General features: G+C 39.3%; 1 protein-coding gene across 3 annotated transcripts in view; it reads right to left on the bottom strand.

The window, feature by feature from the left end:
* Washc4 (WASH complex subunit 4) overlaps nucleotides 1–23,331 on the bottom strand; it is a 57,141-nt gene that overhangs the window by 12,253 nt on the left and 21,557 nt on the right. For 2 of the 3 annotated variants that reach the window (XM_005083783.4, XM_013123355.3), the window contains 12 exons: nucleotides 17,325–17,450; nucleotides 15,051–15,158; nucleotides 14,153–14,299; nucleotides 13,953–14,032; nucleotides 12,388–12,493; nucleotides 11,715–11,831; nucleotides 10,293–10,461; nucleotides 9,728–9,882; nucleotides 6,123–6,197; nucleotides 5,437–5,541; nucleotides 3,531–3,665; nucleotides 1,618–1,726 (listed from right to left, as the gene is read on the bottom strand). In XM_005083783.4, the coding sequence (XP_005083840.1) occupies nucleotides 1,618–1,726; nucleotides 3,531–3,665; nucleotides 5,437–5,541; nucleotides 6,123–6,197; nucleotides 9,728–9,882; nucleotides 10,293–10,461; nucleotides 11,715–11,831; nucleotides 12,388–12,493; nucleotides 13,953–14,032; nucleotides 14,153–14,299; nucleotides 15,051–15,158; nucleotides 17,325–17,450 (1,432 nt within the window). The remainder of the gene's footprint in view (nucleotides 1–1,617; nucleotides 1,727–3,530; nucleotides 3,666–5,436; nucleotides 5,542–6,122; nucleotides 6,198–9,727; nucleotides 9,883–10,292; nucleotides 10,462–11,714; nucleotides 11,832–12,387; nucleotides 12,494–13,952; nucleotides 14,033–14,152; nucleotides 14,300–15,050; nucleotides 15,159–17,324; nucleotides 17,451–23,331) is intronic. The other variant, XM_040755199.1, reaches the window with a different exon arrangement.

Here is a 23,331-nt window from a genome sequence, read left to right as displayed (position 1 = left end):
GTCAGCACAGCACTACAAGACCCTGACCAACTGCTGTCCTATGCGAACCTTGCTACTCAGGACTTCATTCGCTTCATTTCAGCCCTATTCCAGACTATCCCTCAAAAAACGCCTGGACACTCACGGCTTTTACACATCTGACTGCCCGCCTGATGCTCGTTCCCCACATACACACAGTTTATTCTGTCCCATCACTCAGGTCCCTGTTCCAATTTCACTTCCCTGAAAGTCTCCCTGAGTATCACTGCACAGGACACCCAGCCCCATTACATTTTACCTAGTTTCTTAACGGACAGCCCATCTTTTTGTCTGTCTTTCTCCCCAACTAGGATAAGGATCCACTGAGTATGACATTTGCCCTCTTCACTGTCCCATCCCTAGATCAAACATGTCCTGTGTCACAATAGGAATTCAATATATAATGGAAATGAAATTATTTGGGAGAAAAAGAACAGGCCAAATAAAAAGGTAACAGTTAATATTTCATAAGCATTACAGTTCTGATATTAATGCTACACCGTAAGGATGATTAAGACCTATTCCACTTGTTCAGGTGTGTTTAAAAATATGTAACACGCATTTTTAAAAGTTATGCATTAGAATGTGTCATATCTCTGGAAGTTTTTTAAAAAATATAAAATTTATTTTATGTGCACTGGTGTGAGGATGTCAGATCCCCCGGAACTAGAGTTCCATACAGAAAGTTGTAAGCTACCATGTAGGTGCTGGGAATTAAATCTGGGTCCTCTGGAAGAACACCCAGTGCTCTTAACCACTGAGTCATTTCTCTGGTCCCATAACACACATCTTTTATAAATTAAAGACCTAATTTGACTGTTTTAAGTTAGTGCTGACTAATTAAAATCTAAGAGGCAAGTCAACAATAGTACTAAAAGCAAAAACCCTAGTCAGACTACTGAGTTCAAATCTGGATTCTACCATTTGTTAGCTGTGGCCTAGATCAAACTCTATAAATTATTGTCACATCAGCATCTAAAACATTTACTTGTCATAAATAAATCCTCTAGGATGAGTAAATGGAAATAATATTTCCTATACTATGGGTGCTGCCTCACAAAGCCATACCCTGATAGCATGATCAACAAATGTCAGACAGGGATCAACTGTTGCCTCAAGTGTCAGCAGCACCTGATGTCTTAGTGTCTCTTCAGCCTGCTTCACAGGCTCTCAGTGACGGCATTAACAGAGACAACACATGTCAACAGCTCAGAGAAGACCAAGGCCTGCGAATATTTGAGTGTAAATGCAGTTCTTCCTTTAAAAATTATGTACTGTATTTCAGAAATCAAGTCTGCTTCTAAAACGCAACAATTCCTACACAAAAGTACAAAATGACACAGTGCTAAAACATTACATCACTCAGTATTTAATCTATAATTAAATTTACACAAAACGTATAAACTTTTACTTACCAGTTGATTCTTAAGTGTGAATGTAATTCTGGGGGTGCATTTATTCAGTGAGTATCTAATTTGTTTTAACAAGTCCTATTTAACTATCAGCAGTCTCTACACAATAGTTTAATAAGTGGGAGGAAGTCATGTACACATTCATACAACAATACATGAACTGTATTTCTCAATACTTGTCACTTACCAATTTGGCTGATGAGCTGCCTGAATTGGTCAAGGTAGCTCTGCCCCTCTGGTGTGATTCCAAGTTTTCTTATGCCACGATTGAATTTTTCTGCTCTGTCAAAAGGATACTACAGAGATAAATTTAAGGATATTTTTAGACCCTTCAAACATAAAATCCTTACTAAATTGATCATGTCAGTACCACTGTCCTTTCTAATTTTGTATTACATTATTCTTTACAAAAAATAAATCACTCAAGTCTAATAACAATCTACATAATAGTAACAAAAACCTTATTGGTGTTCAGGTCAATTTAATGACAAATCTGCATAACAACAAACCCTTCTAGTGTTCAAGGTCAATGCTTTTGTTGCTGTTGTTTTAGAATTAGCTAAAGGGACAAACTGGTGACGTTCAATTTACTTCTGCACCACCGTTATTAGCCTCCTAACATCTAACTGTTCTATCAGACTGAAAAAAGAAACTAAGCCCTAACTGCATGTGTTCAGTGATTTGTAATCAAGTTTCTGAAGGCTTGTTGCCAAAGAATTTACAAACACATTCCTCCCAAATGCATATAAGTCACTTAAAATGCTAAGCTCAGTGGCACAAACCTATGACCACAGCACTTGGGAGGTAAACACAGGAAGATCAAAAGTTCAAGACCCTCACATGAGACTCTGCCTAAAAAACCCAAAACAGAAAAAATTTTCTAGTTGCCGTCATCAACTGGGGGGGGAAGAGGGGGTTCAAGTTCTGGGACAGACTAAGGAAGAGCCGCTCACTGACGGCAATGGCACCAGCTCCCTGTAGCAGCACAGTTACTTGTAACTTCCATCCCAGTAAAAAGACGTCTACAAAACTTCTCTACTGATGACTGCACTGTATAGTAGTAAATCCTTTACTACAATGGGGTACACCAAGGAACCAATATACAGGAACTGAGGGTGTCATTCAAACAGTTCTCTAAAGACAAGCAGATCTAGAACCCCTCAGGCACGTGAGCTCTGTCTTCAGTCATGCCCTCTGTCCTACCCACTTCCTACAGGTCAACCGTCTTTACCTCACAGTGGGAACACTGTGGAGGGCAAAGGGAAAACAGAATTCTGTTTATGAGCACAGGTTCTGTTGTTTTTGCTTATCACAGGTATATTTTTGTATGTATTCCTTATGGTACCGGGGACATGGCAAACAAGTCCACTTAGAAGAGGCTACATCCCCAGCCCACAAAAACAGCATTTTAAAAATTAGCGGTGGAAATCAATTGTGCAGTATTTCTGCAGTGTTAGACAACATGTGCCAGAAATTTGAAGTACTCATTCTCATTCATACACTAGAAATTTCTTTTCAAGGATATTTTCCTTCAGAAACAGACTCCAATTAGAGTTGTTAAATATAGCTCTGTTTTTAAGGACAGAGAGACATAACTAAAATACCCATGAGTTGGAGTAACTAAGTCTTAAAAACAATGACATCAAGAGCATGATACAAACAGTTACACAACTGCTCTACCTTTGCAATAAAAAAGTGGTGTCTTTCTAAACGTGTGAAGATGCTTGCTGTGAAGAGCTAGGATGGGCACCACACTATGCAACACTACACAACACAACATTACGCAACACTCCACTCCACAACTGGGAGAGAAGTGAGGAGGGTGGCACACGCATTAGACGTTGTTTAAATGCTTCAAAACGAGTACGGTTTTGTACGTGTATTACTGGAAGATAAAGTAATCTGGGCTACAAGTATCATTTAATGTTCTAGTAAGCTTAAGCCTACAGAGAGCGTAAGGAAATTATAGGGAAGCAGGAGGAGGAGGACACAGGAGACACAGGCAAAGACTACCCACAAAGGTGTAAGCAAAGAGCCTAGCGCAAACATCTGTCATTTACACGGCAGTCAAATCCAGGTACCTAAGAATATGTAGCATACCTTGTGATCATTCTGGTCCTTAATCTCCCTGAAAAAGCGAATATCTTTAATCAATCTGGATTTGATATGTTCATCATACATAAACTGGCTAAATATGTAGAACTTCTTTTTCAAAAACTGGTAGGTAAAATTAACCTATAAAATTATAAAATAAAAAGTTAATGTAAAATTTCAAATAATGTTACAAAGTAATCTAAAAGTACTATTTTTAAAGTTCATCTACTATCGGAGCTAAAGTAAGCAGTTTTTTACTGCCCAAATTCATAGAAATGTCTTATTTACAGAATACACTTTTACCAAAAGAGAGAGAAAAAAGGAAAATACTCTCATGATAGTATTAAGACCTACACTGGGAAACAAAGCATCATACCGACAATTCAACCCTAGTATTTAGCCATTGAAATCACAGTCACCAGTCTCCCAGTTCCTCCATAGCAAGCTGCTCTATTACTAATCTGCCAGGCTGGAAGGACTGTATAGAAGAGACAGGATGCTGGAGGAAGGGATCAAAGAGTATCCCATCTATGAGGCTCTGAAGCCTTTCCTAAGCAAAGTACCTGTCCCAGTGCTAGAGGTCTTTGTCCTCACTAAGTTTAGATTCTAACAGAGTGAACATCTTAAACATGTACTATCAAATCATTAAACCACAATGCAATCACTTCTAGAAATTAAGAGTCCAGATGCTTTGAGAATGACTATCTGAAGGCCCAACCCAGATTCATGAATCTTCAGATGTGAGATATGAGCTGTGATTCAAGTGTTATGTAGTTCATCAAACTAATTCCATACTGCAATGGAAGCCCTACATTAAGCCCTACACTAGTACTCTCATGTATTACTAATGGTGTTGGCCAATTTACTGTCTATACTTACCCAGTTACAGAAATGGGTGCTTACTCATGGTATAAACACTCATTTATGACATAAACATTTGCGGTATAAAGCCTTGGTCTTTTCTACTTTTCTTTTTCTCTCATTCCACAGGCCACTCTGATTCTCATCTCCCTCCTAGGTAAACTACATCAATGTCTGTGCCTGCTTTTCTCACTCACATGCTTAGTACACAATGCCTGATAAACATACAATCCACTAAAAACATTTGTTACATGAGTGTTTGCTATGATGGAAGAAAGCATTTCTCCTCAGGACTCCATAATACTTATTCTTAAAGGTTCAGACAAGAGCTCTATCTGAGGATACCTTATCTTTAAATGCTGATTGTCTAAGTTTTGCTTCGCACTGGTAACACTGGAGGACACTAATCAGATCACACGTATCCCCTCAGAAACCACAACCTCCTCGGTGTAGACCACATGATCCCCACTTGGCTTTTCAGGCTTCTCCGCGTGCCCCTTCCCTAACTCCAAACTGTTTCATGGTCTCTTTAAGCATGCCCATTTTTCTCCTCTCCTGGAAAAATTAACCTTACTTCATGAGAGGAAAAATAGTTTACAAGCTTAGTTATTTCTACAAGTAATGCCAAGTAAGATTCAAAGTACTTTTAGCAATTTGCCTATGCATATGGTTATTAAATAATTAGGTATCCCTCCCCTCAAAAACATCACTAATGACAGTTAAGCAAGCCAGTCCCAGTGACTCATTTCCAAAGTAATTTTCAGAGAGAGTAAGAGAACCAACATACACATACACTGTACTGACTTATATTGCTAACAATATGGTCCAGAAGGCTAGAGACCTTACACAGCCTTTTCCATCACAGCATCCACCTCATTCAACACTATGGTTAACATATTCTTATTTATACCATCAGAAAAAAAAGGAAATTCAGGTATGATATAAGCAGGAAGCAATGTGTGCCTACCAAAAACTCTGTAAAAAATAATCTTCCAAATTACTAAATTCTACAAGAGTCTATTACCCACCAAATCCACAAAAAGATGCTTACTGTTGTATTCATGATCCCGGTCCCATGTGTTCGAATTGAATTAGCAATATGTCGAATATTAATAGTATTCAAATGTTTATTATTGCTTGTCCGTTCAATAAAAATCTGTAATGCAAACAAATTTATGAATAGTACGAATACACTCCATCCCAAACACTGGTCAGTAACCCAAGGAAATTTAGAATCTTTCCATTAAGGGTAATTTAACTGAAAAGCCACTAAAAGATGACACCACTATATGGCAACGAAGAATAACCAGCTATCTCAACAACTGCAGCTGTAGTGGCGGTGCACCCTAATGCCAGCAGCTGGCATGCCGATCTCTGTGCGGTCAAGGCCAGCCTTGTCTATTTAGCCAATCCCAGGCTAGTCAGAGCTACACTGTAAGACCCTGTCTCATGGGGAAAAAAAATCTCTAAAAAATTATTCTCTGCTTTACATACCAACTTTCATCTTTGCAAAGTCAATTCCTGATCTTTTAGCCATTCTATTACAAAGCCATCCCTATTTAAAACTGGATCCCAGAGGGACATGGTCATGTATCACTGTAATCTCAATACTTTGAAGGCATTAGCCCAAAGTCAGCCTAGGTTAGATGTAAACTCTAGGTCAGTCAGAACTACAGAGTGAAATCTTGCCATAAAAACACAAAATATAAATAAAATCGTTTTCTAAATTCCACTCACCTGATTATTGAGATTATAGAGGTACCGAGAGACAAATATGTGAATGTTTCTCATAATCTCCAGAACATCAAGTCCCTACAACACAATCCACACAGAAACCCCAGAACTGTTAGTTGAGCATGGTTAGTCACATGTGTACCAATATAACACCTTCCTGATTACACTGCTGCCCAACAGTTTTCAACATTTTTAAAACCTACATACATAAAACATACCAAAGTTCCAAGAGCCACTTATACAAACAACTTCAAGAATCTGGCGGCTTTGTATTTTATCCCTCCTCCATTGGCAGAAACAAAGTTGACTCACAAGACCCAGAGTCACAGCTATTTCCTGACTATCCTTCAACGTCTCTTCTCTTCATTTTTTTTTTTTTTACAAAGTAATGACTAGACTTGGAAGACACTATAAGAACATTTGCAAAAATGCATACTACTTTTCAGAAATTACACAAGAACTATTTTTCATATACAATTCTCAAAATCATTAAGTAATTATTCTTCTAAACACCAGAAATTAAAAAAAATAAGCTAAGAGAGTTTTTTGAGGTTAATTTTTTAATTATATGAAAGTGTGTGGGGTGTGCACACTGGGTATCAAATCACCTGGAGCTGAACATACAGGCAGTTGTGAGCCTTCTGGTGTAGGTGCTAGAGACTGAACTCAGGTCCTCTGCAAGAGCAGTACATGCTCTCAACTGCTGAGCGATGTCTTCAGCCCCAGAACATATATATTTATGTTTGTTTACTTTGCTTTTCAAGACAGGGTTTCTCTGTGTATCCCTGGCTGTCTTGGAACTTGCTCTGTAGACCAGGCTGGCCTCAAACTCAAAGATTTACCTGCCCCTGCCTCCCAAGAGCTGGAATCACAGGCATGTGTGACATGCTCATACACATGTGTACTTGTGCATCTGTGTTTTTTAATGTGTATGGGTGTATGTCTGTATACCACTTGTGTGTCTGGTGCCTGGAAAGGTCAGAAGAGGGTGCTGGATCTCATGGAACTGTAGTTATAAACCATTGTATGCGTGTAGGCAGTGTGAACCAAACCCAGGGCCATTGAAAGAAAAATTAAGTGCTCTCAATGCTAAACTATTTCTCCAGCCACCAAACCCTTTCTCTATTAAGAGTCCTTTCTCCACATGCTTCCTTAATACTCAGTGGCATACGACATATTATTCTACAGCTTGTCTAACTAGTTCTCAAAGTATCACCATACTACACTTAAGGATTGTATCTTTTATTATGACCTACCCTAAAAGTTTCTACACATACTTTTTATCTCCCCTTAGGCTATAAGCATATGAACTAAAACCCTAAAACATGGTTCATTTCCAGCACTCTCTTAACATATACTAGATGCTTAATGAATGCATGAAAGGATTCACAAAATGATCCTGGAAATAATCCATAAATATAACAGGTTAAAGAAATTCCCTTGGACTGTGCCCACAAACAGCAGGAAGCAGTTTGAAGAACTATACCCACATTCTCAAATATTGTTTATAAATGTTTGTTTTCATTGAAATGGGGTTGGCTATGAATGGTTAATGATCACAGTCAATATCTTTCTAAAGAAAAAAGGTAATATGATATAGAAATGAATACTTTGCATTGATATGGATTTTGGTCTATTGATACAAATTTAAGTTCAATTTTGTTATATGTATATTACTATTCTTATTTAGATATTGTATTTATACAGTTCATTTAAAAATATAACATATATTAAATACAGATTATAGATTGACATAGTCAAAACTTAGGTTTTCTAGGTATAGAGCAACATATCTCAAATGGATAGGTATTCTTCAAAACCTTAAAAAAAAGCAACCTTTCAAAGACCTACAGAATATGGCATTTAAAATTGTTTATTAAAGGTTTTTCTTGACAATGAGACACAACTGCTCCTGGTAACACCAATTTAGTCAGAGAGGAAGATGGGCATCGAAGAAACTCCTTATGGAGTTTTTCTTTTACATGGCAGGAATAGCCTTTTGGATAAGAAACTGCTCTTGCCTGGACTGCCTGACAGCATACTGTCCAAACTGGACAAGCAGGTTACAAAAGAAAGTGACTGCTGAACTTGCCAAGGGACAGGATGGTTCTTCAAGGTTCCTGCTTCATCAAAAAGTTTGCCAGACACTGGGGCCTGTGGGCTAAAGATGGATGCCCCAATGCTATAGAGGAACTTTGGGTGACTGTCCAGGCAGTCAGATGTCTCTTTCAATTCTAGAGTTTATATATTATCCTTCTAGAGTCTCTGATGGAGTTGAAGACAGATACTTTTGGTTATGGTTTTCCTTAGCTATGATAAAAGATAAGTTACATATAAAACTTAAAATATTTTCTTTAAATTTTGCCAAATGTTAGTGGACTAAATATTGTTAACTATAGTTCCTGCTTGATAACTATATATATATTTTTACTGTGTTAAAGTTAAAACCTTCCTTTTTATTCAGACAAAAAAGAGGAGATGCTGTATGCTGTGAATATATGTTTTTCTTATTGGTTAGTGAATAAATGCTGAGTGGCCAGTAGTCAGGCAAGAAGTATAGGCAGAGCTACCAGACTAGGAATGCTGGGAGGAGGAAGAGAGAGAGTGAGTCTCAAGAGAGATGCCATGTAGGCACCAAAGGAGTAACATGCCAGAGCATTACAGCCAAGTCTCAACCTTGTGGCAATACATAGTTTAATAGAAATGGGTTAATAACTAAGAGAGAGCTAGCCAATCAGAAGCCTGAGTCATCAGCCAAATGGTTTATAATTACTATAAGCCTCAGTGTGTTGTTTGGACTAAACGGGGCTGCAGGACCATGAAGGACAGAAACTTCTGTCTACAGTTCCTCAAATTTTGAGACAATGCTTTTTAAATAAATACTAACATGAATATTTTAAAAAGAATTACATACAAAATAGCAGCCAAATTTGCTAAATTCATGAAATATTGACATATTATAAATTAGTTAATTGAACCAAATGCTTCTTTGCAATTTGCACATAGACAACTGTTTTTCCTAATTTATTAAAGTTAATATACTATATCCGTTTAAAATCCAGCCTTGTCTATACTTTTTAGGATTCTGTAGAAGTCATCTCACTATCTTAGTACATTCCTGAAAAGTCTGTGTGTGCATTTATGCTTGCATTTTTTCACAGGCTAAGCAGAATTAAGCACACCCAGGAAGACAATGATAAATACTTTTGTAAAGCCCATTAAGTATCACTTAATATTTTATCCTTATCAAATATGAGGTTTATGTAACAAAAATACATAAAGGGGATGCAGAGCTATCTCAGTGGTTAAGAGTATTTGCTCTTACGGAGAACCTGGTTTTGTTCCCGGAACCCACGTGGAGCTCAGTACAATCCACAGGGAATCTGACATTGTCTTCTGACCTCTGTGGACACCAGGAACACACATGGTACAGACAGACAAATACAGACAAAACATTCAATCCATAAAATAAATAAGCCTAAATTAATAATATATATTAGTAAATAAAATATAATGTATGTATACATATACATGCATATATGTTACTAGGTTAAAAAGAGAGATTTCATGAGTTAATACTGTCACACCATCAGAAACCCTGCACACACCTGCTCCAGAGTCTGGCTAGGAAGATGGGCCTCTGTCATAACCAACCCGTAGCGCTGAGTGGCCAAGTTTCTCATTTCGCTGTAAGTGGCCCAGTCATGAAGGGCTACGGTTGTGAGATTGTAGAAGGTCTTGTCTAGATAGTGAGTTACATACGCTACAAAACAAAATCCACAAAATGCCATGCTTGACTCAGGAACAGTAAGAGAAATGAAGTTAAAAAGGAAAAGAACAGTACATGATTTTAAAATCAAATTTGTTCCTTTAAAATAAGGTTCTAGTCTCAACACTGAGTGGGCTGAGGCAGGAGGAGCATAAGTTCAGAACTAGTCTCGGCTAGAGAGTGAAACCTTATCTTCAAAGAATTTAACAGCAGCAACAACACAGGACTGTGTGTGGTGGGATAGGCTGCAGCAGGAGACCGAGACTCTGAGGTCTACCTAGGTTACAGATGGGCCCTGGGCCACCCTGAGCTACACTGCTAGGCAATAGGAGAACTTGGGAATGAGCAAAAGACCCTTGAGGTCACCTGCTGTTTGAGTCAGAAGAGACAAAGGAAGCACTTACCTCTAATGTCAATGAAACGACTGAAAAACCTAATCGGGTTCAGAGAGAAAAACAGAGCCAAGTCTTTCCTGCCGACTCTGAAGGGGTTCCGGTCGTCCAGCTTCAAGTGAGTATGCACAGAAAGTCGCAAGTCTTTTTCAATTTCCTTGCACAGTTTGTCCAGCAAATGCTATTCAAAAGTAATGGAGAGTTGTTCAAGAGGACACTCCCACTGCAGTGTTCCGACAAGTTCATGCCTTGATCTTCAGAGCGCACTGATGAGAAATTGACCAACTAGTTTCTTGATTTAGGATGCTAAACCCCTCAATGGTAAAATTTTATTTTTGTTTGAAAAGGAAAATTATTCTGCTATTTTAAACTACTGAGTTTTTTTTAAGTCAGGGGGCAGCTAAATACTGAGACTTCATTTTCATGAATTAAATAATCCATATTTACAGTTAACCGATGACTTCACTATAAGGAACATGAATATGTAATATAAAACATAAATTTTATGGAAAATGGCAGCAAAAGGAGGATCTTGTAATATGCAATAAAGAAAAATAGACTTCCTTATACTTCTCATTAAAAATTACAGGGGCTGTATGCAGGCAGCAAAAATATACATAAAATAAATCTAAACAAATTTTTTAAACCATGAGGACTCTAGAAATGAATCAGCAGATTAAAAGCACTTGTAAACAAATGTGAGGACCTGAGTTCAAATCCTCAGAACATTGATAAAACCAGATAGAGAATCCTAGCTGGATCCTAGCATGAGATGGTAAACAAGAGAATTCCTCAAAACTCTGTAGAGTCATTTAGCCTGGTTTGTGCAATGACTGTTCTGTCTCAAAACAAGGACAGACACCCCAGGTTGATCTTTGTGGGGACACTTGCACCACACAGCACAGGTGTACAGAGAGACAACACACATAAACATACAAGTTACACAAACATTAAAACACCCATGAACGCAGATACACTCCACTTAGGTGATTCAATCAACCATCTTCCAAACACCAGTTATTTGTTTTATTTTTAATTTGTATTTATGATGATTTGCAAGGTGCGATAACATAGGAGGACAATTAAAAAGAGAATAGGATCATACAAAATTTGTCATAATTCCATCACACTGAATATGATTATGCTGGGAGGTTTGCTTACTTTTTATAAATAATTTATAATTTATTTATAAATAATTTATAATTTATTTATAAATAATTTATAATTTATAAATAATTTCTTTGGGCTTTCCTGAGACAAGGGCCAGGGCCTGGAACTCATAATCTTCCTGCCTCAACCTCCCGAGTGCTGGAATTACAAGTACACTTCATGAACACACAGCTCAGTTTAAATAATTTCTGATTCAATGAAGACTACACTACACTGGCTTCCAAAGCATTGCTCTTAAACTTTCAATCTGAAATACAGTCTTACCTCGTTTAAAATTTCCATAATTTCTTTGTCATAGCAATCTAGAAGTAGCTCATAGGACTCCAAATGCCTTGAATGCATCATGGCAGGCACACAGTCTCGTAAAGCACTGAACATGTACTAGCAAGAAAATTAGAAAAAACAGAATTCTAAACACACTGTAAAGGCTAATTACACACAAAGACAAAAACTCTGACCTGAAGGAAAAAAAATACCATTCTATGACTGCTTTTCCTAAAAACCTGAAACACATGATTTAAGCACACACACACACACACACACACACACACACACACACACACACACACACACACAGGAAAAGCTAACATTCACTCTTCTCTTACTATATATGTGCACTTACACACACTTCCTTCCACAAAGAACCTGAGTGGAATACAGCTTGCCAACAAGTATCAAGACTACTGAGGCAAGCTCAGTCAAGTAAGCCCAGAATGGCTAACCATATGTAGAGAAGAGTTAAGCACAGTACAAGCAATTTCACTAGTATTGATACACAATTTAACCATGGACTCCATAAACTTTGACTGGATATGCATAACAACAATGTTCAAACTATCATTCATTACAGGTCAATTTTATTAAATCAAGTGACCTATTTAAAACTTAAAAAGTGGCTAGAAATGATGTTTACTATTTTAGATTACTATTTACTTACATGTAATCTAGCTGCATCAACAGCATTTTCATATACATCATCTAAATAAATTGGGAAGACAGCTCGATGCCAGTATAAAAAACAACAGTCACACTGTGTTTGGACTCTACAATACAAGGTAATAAGTAATTAGTGGTACCAAAATTCAAGTATCCCTCAACAACACAAAAGAATGTGTGTCTTCCTCTTTTACATTTTCTGCATCACTTCACTAAGCACAGTCATAAAACTCTGTATTTTTCAAATTGAGCAAAGGTAATAAAACACTTTAATATCCTACATTATCAAAATTCTGTACATGCTTTAGTTTTAAGATTGTTGAAAAACCCAGACTGCTGAACAGATGTTAAAGGTATTTTACTTGCAATATTATCTGAAATAATACTTGCATTACATGTATAGCTTACCTGTCTCCGAAGTGAAGAACAAATTTCAAGAGGAAAGACCTTGGTACCCTCACTAGTTTTAGCCTGCCACATCTTGTGCACTCAATTCTCTCTAGTAAGTCTCAGCTCTTGGGAGGAGGACCTCTGTGAGATGGAGGCCTGCCTGAGCCACACAGCCAGTCCCCGGCCAGCCAGGGTACAGAGTGAGACCCTGTGCTTTTTTTTTTTAAAGCCACTATGACCAAATAAACCTGTCACACAGAGCCTACCAAATGACTATTTAACATCTACAGGAGAAGAGACTTACCAAGTATCTTATCGTGAAGGTCCATATTCCTCTCAAGGACTTAATTAAATACCACTAACTACAAAAATACCAGCTTCTCAGAACAGCAAAGAAAATTATGAATGTTAAATGAGAACTGTTCTGTAATGCAATAGCTCGACCTTGTCAAAAGTGCAGGGTTCAATGTCCCTTCAGGAAGCCTACACCCGTTTAATGAAAACTGTCACAAGCACCTGCAAAAACAAGCCTTCTCCATGTCAGTCCAACCCAATGACCAGCTTCTGAGACATCAGGTCAAAGCTCATCTCCAAGTAAAAGCGCACAACATGGTGCGCCATGCTCTTCAAGTGCTCACAAGGAATAAAGCTTTATTATAAAGCAGCAAGTCTGAAAGTCCTGTGGTGACACCAATAAAGTAAGGACAATGAACACCACCAGAACCTGCCAAATACGCTGAAGGGTACACTGTTTTGTCTCATGAGAGTTCTTCCAGAGGATGCATGCTTCCTGTGGAAGCAAAGCTAAGTCAGGACAATGTTGTAGTCACAGTCTCCTGGTCAGAGGTTAGAGAGGAACTAACTAACCTCCCTGTGGATTCATCCCTATTGTTGCTGTGCCAGACAAAAGGAACTGAACGTGGCAGCACACCCCGCATGACCCCGGCACACACAACACCCGCCCCTCTACACACTCCGCAATCCCAGCACAACCCTCGACCCTGGCATACCTCCCCCCTCCGCACACTCCACTATCCCAGCACACCCTGCGATCCCAGCCTAGACTACGGAGTCCAACGGAGGGAAGAGGCTGGAGTGGGGGAGAGCTGAGGATGAGCAGGGAGGATGGCTGTTCCATGTTCCATCAGCCCAGGCCTCATAGCCAGTCCTACTTACCGTTCTCTAAGTTCACTGATGAGATCCAGCTTCTTCATGACTACTTGAAGAGGAAAGAGCTCCTCGTCTTTAAAGGTTTTCTTTTGGCAAGAAGGGAAAACACAAAGTGAAATCACAGTAAGGTCAAGTTTCTTAGGCTAATAATGAGCTTCGGACCTTAGACCTCATGTTTATTCCGTGAATAAGAGCAATAAACTTACCATCTGTGTGCCAACGCTTAACGCCAAAGAAACAATAAGTCGTCGTTGCTTTGTGCTTGGTCCATTTAGGGTGTTTTCAGCCAAAACGAGAGCAGACAGCACATCAAGACGCTGTTCACTGTATTTTTTGTCTGAAATTACTCTTTTCTTAAAGATCAAACAGAAAGTTATTAGTTTCAATTCAAACATGGTTAAGTTCCAAAGGGGGAAAAAATGTCTATTCTATTCTCTCTGGCACTCAGGAGAGCACAGAATAACACTTTCCCCCACTGTTTTCAACTTAGCTGTGTAACTGTCTCTCTCAGCACTGCTGGACAGCAAACACAGTGGACTTAAACACAGTCACACTAATCTAACAACAAAGAATGTCCAAACAAGAGGATCAAAACCCTTCCTTCTATCTGTTGAGATTAGCTGCTAATGAAGTTGTTAAACACAGATGGTCCTTAAATCTCTCAATTTGACAGAGATGTAAATGCAGGTCCACAACCAGTTTTCACTTTCAGGAAAAAACTCAGTAAGTTACATGGACACCCAGGGCTTTGTGACAAACTAGACATTGAGTTAGACAGTTTCCTCTGACTGCTGGCTACTGCATCAATTACACCAGAGAATAATCTGAGCACATTTAAGGTGAGCTAGGCTGAATTCTGAGGCTGTCAGCACACACCCTGTATAAAGAAGAGCCTGTATTAGTCATGGTTGTTTCTCAGACACTATAATAATATTCTCGGGTACAATTCTGGTAACTAAAAGATTGCAAAATGGAATGGATAAAGCACTATAGAAATAACGCATTTGCAGGAACAGAACAGAAAGGCTAAACTAGGATATGCAGATAAGACAGAACCCGATAGCTTAATTATGCCGAGTGTGGAGAACACAGTAATCTGCATACCTTGGCTACAGAAATAGAATTAAGAGCCTGATGCTGAAGGTGCTGCGTTATATGTGACACTGAATCCGCCACAACCATGCTTCTCCTGTAGAACATATGCTCTATCGCCTAAAAGAAACAAGAGTCACTTTGCAAAAGTGAACTTAAAACTTACAAGTAAAATCATTAGAGAAAACCTTCATGACCCTAGGCAAAAGAAGGAATTTGTAGGAGCTGGTGAGATGGCTCAGAAGGGATTTGTAAATGAGACTGTCGTGGGGGCAAATATTAAAATGAGCACAAACAAAACAAAACACCTACCACTTGGGACTCAGTCTTTAAGTGCTTGCTTATCTCAAAGGCATGAAGAACCAAGACTGATTTCTCACACCTACCACATCTATGTAAAAACGCCCAAGCATGGGGGCGGGTGGATAACAAGCTTTCCCTCAATGCTTATAGGGCAGATAGGAGGATCCCTGGAGCTTGCTAGTCTCATCTGTAAGCCCCAGGACTCTGTCTCAACAACACAGTACACAGCTTCAAAGAATCAACATCTGAAGTTGACCTCTGGCGTCTGCACAGGTGCATATACATACACCCCTACAAACTACAAATAAAGACACAGACAGACAGAAAGACACACACACACAAACACATACATTAGTGTTGGAAAATTCAACTGCATTAAAATTAAGCACCTGCATTTGTCAAAAATCATAAAAAATAAAATGATAAGACGTGCTTGGGAAAGACATCTATTAAAAGAAATTAGGATCCCTTCTATAAACACTCCAGATTCCAAATGAATTAAGTATTTTTTTACATAATCAATAGAAAACCAAAATAAAAACATGTATAGGTTGTTGTTTTTTCACCCAAACAGAAACACAGTAAGTTTAAAAAAAAAAAAAAAGGACACTATCATTAACAATTAAGTGCTGATGATTTAAAATTGCCAAAACCACTTGTACCCATTAACTGCCCTAATGCCAGGTATGGTAGAACAGGCCTATAATTCCTACATTCAAAAGGATGAGGCAGGAGAACTGCCATGAGCTGAAAAGTAACCTGAGTGTGCTGGCTAGTTGTACTTCACCTTGACTCAAGCCAGGGCCAATTAAAAGGAAGGAACTTCAACTGAGAAAATGCCTCCATAAAAACCTGCTGTAGGTCATTTTTTAAAAATCAGTGATGGATGGGGGAGGGCCCAGAACATTATGGGTGGGGCCAACCCTGGGCTGGTGGTCCTGGATTCTGTAAGAAAGCAGGCTGAGCAAGCCATGTAGGCAAACCAGTGAGCAGCACCCTCCATGGCCTCGGCATCAGCTCCTGCCCCCAGGTTCCTGCCCTGTCTGAGGTCCTGTCCTCTTGCTTTTGATGATGGACTGTTATATAGAAGTGTGAGTGAGATAAACCCTCTCCTCCCCAGTTTGCTTTTGGTCAGTGTTTCCTCACAGCAACAATAAACCTAAGACACTGACACTGATATAGTGAGACCCTTTCCCAGAAGAAAACAAAAAGATACTTAGCAACACAGCTTTAAAAAAGAAAGAAAAAACAATCCTAAGTAAATCCAATTTTTTGGATTACTAGAAAATTATCAACAAACCTGAATCTTAATTTATATCTGGGCTCTTCTGCCTGCAAGGGTTTATGCTAAGAAACATCTTACACTCCATTAAGTGCACCAACTCTGAAGTCATCTGATTACCTCCATTAGGCCACTGCTACTAACAAGACCACAGTACGCGATCTAAACTACAATTAACAGTGTCATATAAACTGACATCATTTCAATAAACACCTTTAAATAATGGGTATTTTAGCACAAATATATTTTAATCAATGCACTTGCTTTTTGACACTTCCATGAGTAAGACAAGTACTAGTAACCCTGAGGTGACCTCTCCCTTCTATCTGTTGAGATTAGCTACTAATGAAGTTGTTAAACATAGATGGTCCTTAAATCTCCCAACTTGACAGAGATGTAAATGCAGGTCCACATCCAGTCTTTCAGGAGAAAACTCAGGTCTTCATGACAAACTAGACTTTGAGTTAGTTTGCCCTGACTGCTGGCTATTGCATCAATTACACTAGAGAATAATCTGAGCACATTTAAGGTGAGCTAGGCTGAATTCTGAGGCTGTCAGCACACACCCTGTATAAAGAAGAGCCTGTATTAGTCAATCATGGTTGTTTCTCAGAGATTTCTTTCAATTTTAAGTTCACTTTCTCCCAAGAGCATTCTACTGTCCCAGTGATGGTGGCAAAGTAATACATCACTAAACTTACCTTGAGAAGTTCAATGAGCCTGCATAATGCCTTCACTGAGGTTTTAGTCATAGGCTTCTGCATGGACATGTAGAGATTCATTGTGGTTTTAATAATGGTACTAATACTATATGCATATAAGAAGCCCTACAAAAGAAAACAGAGTGAAATCACACATTTCATGCAGACTTCGTTCTCTATGTATGTATGCACACCAATAACCAGTATTTCTAAAGTCTATTATTTTATGTGTATAGGCATTGCATCTGCATGTTTGTCTCTGCAACTTGTGCATATAGGGCTCGCAGAGGCCAAAAGTGGTGTTAATCTCTTGGAACTGGTGGTAGGGGCAGTTGTGGGCTGCTGGGATTTAACATGGGTGCTCTCTGAGTCATCTCTCCAAACACTCAAAGTCCCCTTTAAAGTCAATTCTTAGAGAGTCAGAAATACTCTTCCTGACAAAATGCCACACCAAGTTTCAAAGAAGTCCTATTTAACAGTTTCCTGAACTACCAAATACCAGACATTTACACTGTTGATGCAGTGAATACTGGCTTTTAAAAGTCTTTTCACTTGACTAAAAAAAAAAACCTCTTCAGTAAAATAGTGTGTATGTGCCAGGGACATACCTAATAACTCATCTTCAACCTAACTGCTGGGGAGAGAACAGATCCCATCTGCTGACACTCAGAGCAGGGAACCAAGGACTAAGGAGCCAGAAACTGAAAACTTAGAGGAGTTACTTCCTTCATGCACACACACAAAGGAACTTCTGAGCACCAAACTACTACCCATGAAGACCAGTGGTTCTCAGCTTGTGGGTCACAACCCTTACTGGGGTCATGTATCAGATACTTATATTATAATCCCAAAATTGCAGTTATGAAGTAGCAATGAAAATAATGTTATGTCTGCCTGGTGGTCTCCACAACATGAGGAACTGTGTTAAAGGGCCGCAGCACTGCGAAGGTTGAGAACCACGGTCCGTATCTATCTGTTCGTCAGCCTTCTCTCCATCCAGCCCAAGAACACATCCTCTCCTCCGTTCTGTTCATGATGGAGCACACAGGTTTTCGGAGGCTTTTTTTTTTTTTTTTGAGGTTGTTGTGGTTGTTTTTAATGCTTCTAAATTCAGGGAAACAAGAGGGAACAGTAAGTAAGATGGTGGATGAGGTTATATATCTAAATTTAGGTGTGTGTGTGCTCAGGGGTCTGCAGGGCCAGAAGAGGTCCCTGGGCCTGCAGGAGCTGGATCACAGGTGACTGTGAGTGGCCAATGTGGATGGTGGAATCTGAACTCAGGTCGTCTGGAAAGCAACAAACTCTTTTAACTCTTTTAACTTGTATGTATTCCATTTAAACCTCCAAAGGATTTAAAACCCTTCTTTTTTTCTTCAGTTTCTCTTTAAAATTAAAACAAATAACAAATTTTTATACAACATATTATGTTTTCCCCTCCCCTAGTTCTCCCCAGATCCTCCCCACTCCTTCCCCACCCAACTGTATGTTCACTCTTCTTCTTCTTCAAAAAAAGGAAAAGAAAAAAAAAGCCAAAAAATACTATACACCCATCAAAAAAAAAAAAACCCCAAAACCACAACCATGGAGTGGGCATGGGGCCCCCTGGATTGTGGTTGGTATATCCAGGGACATTCCATTGGAGAAAACTGATTTTCCTTTTGCCAGCAGGTATCAACAGCAAATAGCTTCTTGGTGTGTGTGTGTGTGTGTGTGTGTGTGTGTGTGTGTGTGTGTGTGCGTGTGTGTGTGTGTGTGTGTGTATTCAGGATAGATGGTCTTACACTGGAGTCCTTGATCCACTTGTAGTTGAGTTTTCTGCAGGACAGCAGATATGGAGCATTTTCAGACATGCAACCACTGTCTGAGCAGCACCATTTGCTGAAGATATGGTTTTTTTTCCCAGTGTGTACTTTTGGCTTCTTGTTCAAAACTGAGATGTCCATAGGTGTGATTGTGTCTGGGTCTTCAATTTGACTCCACTGATCAATGTATCTGTTTTTATGTCAATGCCATGCTCTGTAATATAATCTGAAATCTGGGATGGTGATACATCTTTTATTATTCTTTTATTATTCAGGATTGTTTTAACTGTCTTCAGTTTTTTGTGTTTCCATATGAAGGTTGTTTTTTTCAATTTCTGTGAAGAACTGCACTGGAATTTTGGTGGGAATTGCACTGAATCTAGACTGCTTTGGGCAGAATGGCCATTTTCACAATGTTAATCCTACTGATCTAGAAGCATGGGTGATCTTTCCATCTGGTGTCTTCACTTTTCTCCGGTGTCTTAAAGTTGTTATTACACAAGTCTTTCACTTGCTTGGTTAGTTATCCCAAGATAGATATTTTTTGAAGCTACTGTAAAAGATACTGTTTTCCTTATTTTTCAGTATGTTTATCATTTGTAAATAGGAAGACTACTGATTTCTGTGGCTCAATTTTACATGCTGATACTTTGTTGAAAGTGTTTATCAGTGGTAGGTGGAGTTTCTCTGCCTTTTCCTATCTATATCCCTTTGACCTTCTTTAGCTATTTTATTGCTCTAGCTAAAGTACACTAAATAGGTGTGGAGAGAAATCCTTGTCTGATTCCTAATCAGTGTAAATGTTTGAGCTTCTCTCCATTTAGGTCGGTGTTGGCTGTGAGCTTGCTGCATACTGCTTTTATTATACTGAGGTATGTCCCTTGTATTCCTAGTCTCTCCAGACTTTTATCATGAGGAGGTATTGGGTAGTGTCAAAGGCCTTTTCTACACCCAATGAGATAAATGGTTTTTGTCTTTCAGTCTGTTCATGTGCTGGGTTATATTTATTGTTTTATGCATATTGAACCATCCATGCATTCCTGGGATGATGCCTACTTGACCATCATGGATAATCTTTTTAATGCGTTGTTGGATTCAGTTTGCAAGTATTTTATTGAGAATTTCTGAATCTATGTGGTTTTCTGTATCAATTTACTTTATGAATAAGTTGAGGAGAATTGGTATTGATTCTTCTCCAGAGGTTTGGCAGAACTCTGTGTTGAACCCATCTAGCCCTGGGTTTTGTTGTTGTTGTTGTTGTTTGTTTTTTGTTTTGGTTGGGAGAATTTTAATGATGACTTCTATTTCAAGTTTGTCTAAATTACTTATTTATTTGATTGAACTTTGGTGGGTTGTAAAAAACAACAACAACAAAAAAAATCATTTCTTTTAGGTTTTCTCATTTGGTGGAATACAGATTTCTAAAGTATCTCTTATGATTCTCTGAATTTCCTCAGTGTTTGCTATAATCCCCACCCTGCTTCATGTCTAATTATATTAATTTGGACTTTTTTTCTTTCTGTCTTTTGGTTAATTTGGCCTAACCACATGTGAGAAAGCACTATCCCATAAATGACTGACTACCAGACTGGTGCTCCATGCGCACTGGTGCTCCATGCGCACCGACACAGGCGATCTTCCCTAAACCACACAGCACCGTGCTGGTGCTAGCTCAGAGGACGGACAAATGAGATGGAAGACAGTGTCCTGAGAAAATGGCAGGAGATCGAGGCTTATGACATACAGACGTCTTCCCTTATCAGGTAGAGGATTATCACTTTTGTACACCACTGGATAAAGTTAAAAGAACAAGAAACAACAAGCATCTAAGGCAGGCAGGAAAGACAAGCACTCCCCTTTAGTGGGAGCCTAGAAGTATGCTATTCCTGGTGCCACTATCAACCCATTCATTCATCTTTCCAGTGGATGACAGAATAATGACATATTAGGATGACTTTTCCTACTAAGAGCCATTAGGAAAGCTGGGTGCCAAGCATCAAAACTCCATCAAAGAACTGGCAAGAATACAAGGGAGAGAGTGGTGGAGAGCTGGGAAGAGGAGAGATCGAGAGCAGTGAGCTGACACCACAGAGGAAAGACAGGAAACAAGGGCAGAAACTGGCTCATGACTCAATGAAAAGACAAACACGGGGGCTAAGGAAATGGCTCTGTGGGCAAAGTGTTCATTATGCAAGCACCTAAGAAAAAAGCCAGGAATGGTGGCACTTGTCAGGCATCTCCCAGCAGGCTTGCAATTCAGCTGACCCAGCTGTAACAGTGAGCTCCAGGATCAGTGGAAGACTGTCTCAAAGGATAAGAGTGACTGAAGAATACATCTAATATTAAGCTCTGTCCTCCACACGTCCACAGAAGAAAGCACACCCACAAATGTACACATATATGTACATACGTGTTCTGTCTCCTCTCTCTCGCTCTCCCCCCTCTTCCCCCCTCCCTCCCTCCCTCCCTCCCTCCCTCCCTCCCTCTCTCTCTCTCTCTCTCTCTCTCTCTCTCTCTCTCTCTCTCTCTCTCTCTCTCTCTCTCTCTCTCTCTCTCTCTCTCTCTCTCTCTCTCTCACACACACACACACACACACACACACACACACAAAAGATTGAGGGAAAATACATACTGCTCCCAGGAGCTACACATTCCATGTAAGAAGCTAGAAAGGCTGCATACAGGATCAGTAAAGACACCATGTAGACATTAGCTACAAGAAACACTGTGTAACTGTGTTAACGTCACACAAGAGATCTAGTAAGGAAGGGGCTCCGAGAAGAAACCCCAGCATTCCACATGCTCAGTACACGCTCTAGCTCTGAAATACATCCCCAGTTCCCAAACAGACATTCTTAATGGAAAAAAGAAATTGTATCACTGGGAAGATAAACAATTCTAAACTACAGTCACTGAACATCACAATATAAAAAAAACAAAACCTGACAGAAGTATAGATATTTGTAGACAACCCACACAATAGTGGGACATTTTCACCAAACTCCAGTAATTAGAGAATATAGACCATGCATTAATAAAATTGTGGCAGTGACACTCCACTCTAAACTGCACATGGGATATTTATCAAAGCTGTGCGAGCTAGGTATCTGCCAGTTTCAAAATTACCTTAGCTGCTGCAAATCAATAATAAAAAGATGAAGTAGGGCCTGGCAAGATAGCCCAGGAGGTAAGGGTTCTTACTGTCAAGTCTAACAGCCTGAGTTCAATCACTGGGACCCAAGTGGTGGAGGAGAACCAACTTGAACAAGTTATCCTTATTTCCATACTGGTAAGTCGGTCCCTTATGTAAATGTGCACATATACAAAATACATGTAATTTTAACATATTAAAGAGAAAAGGAATCCTCATGTATCTAGAAAGAATGAAGTATCTTTTGTTGTTGTTTTTCAAGACAGGGTTTGTCTGTGTAGCCCTGGCTGTCCTGGAACTTGTTTTGTAGACCAGGCTAGCCAAATTCACAAGACATCCAACTGCCTCTGCCCCGAGTGCTGGGATTAAAGGCGTGAGCCACCAACCACTGCCTGGCTTAGAAGTATCTTTCACAAACCCCTAAAGGAGTGCTGTCAAAATGACTTAGCAAGTAAGGGCAGCTGCCAACAAGCCCGATGGCTGTGTCTGAGCTTCAGGACTCATGATGAAGAGAGTGACAACTCCTACAGGAAGTACTCTACTGTCACATGCACATACACAGCCACACAACGCACAGATACATTAAATTACACTTTAGAGTAAGCTGCAATAAAATGTTCCCATATTTGGACCAAATGCAAACGTTATAGGATACAGCTAAAAAGTCTTGCTTAAAAGGAAACAGAGCTTTGAATGGCTATATTAGAAAAATCTAAGTAAGTCATCCAGAACAAATACAAGCTAATCAATTTTTGTGTTTCTTAAAATCTTGTCTTTTTAAAAATTTTTTAACTGTGTGTGTGTATGTATGTGCATGTGTGAATAAACAAACATAAACGCAGCAGCCCAAGGGGCAACAGGCACTGGACGCCCTAGAGCTGGAGGTACAGGTGGTTATAAGGCACCATGTAGGTGCTGGGAATCAAACCACTGAGCTATCTCTCCAGCCGCTCAATTTGTTTTAAATATAAAAATGTACCCCCCGGCTGGGCATTGGTGGCGCACGCCTTTAATCCCAGCACTCAGGAGGCAGAGGCAGGCGGATCTCTGTGAG

The sequence above is a fragment of the Mesocricetus auratus genome, unplaced genomic scaffold (genome assembly GCF_017639785.1).
Source record: "Mesocricetus auratus isolate SY011 unplaced genomic scaffold, BCM_Maur_2.0 Super-Scaffold_100011, whole genome shotgun sequence".
NCBI classification, from domain to species: domain Eukaryota; kingdom Metazoa; phylum Chordata; class Mammalia; order Rodentia; family Cricetidae; genus Mesocricetus; species Mesocricetus auratus.
The sequence above is the reverse complement of the archived record's forward strand: the minus strand, read 5'-3'. Positions and strand labels throughout refer to the sequence as shown.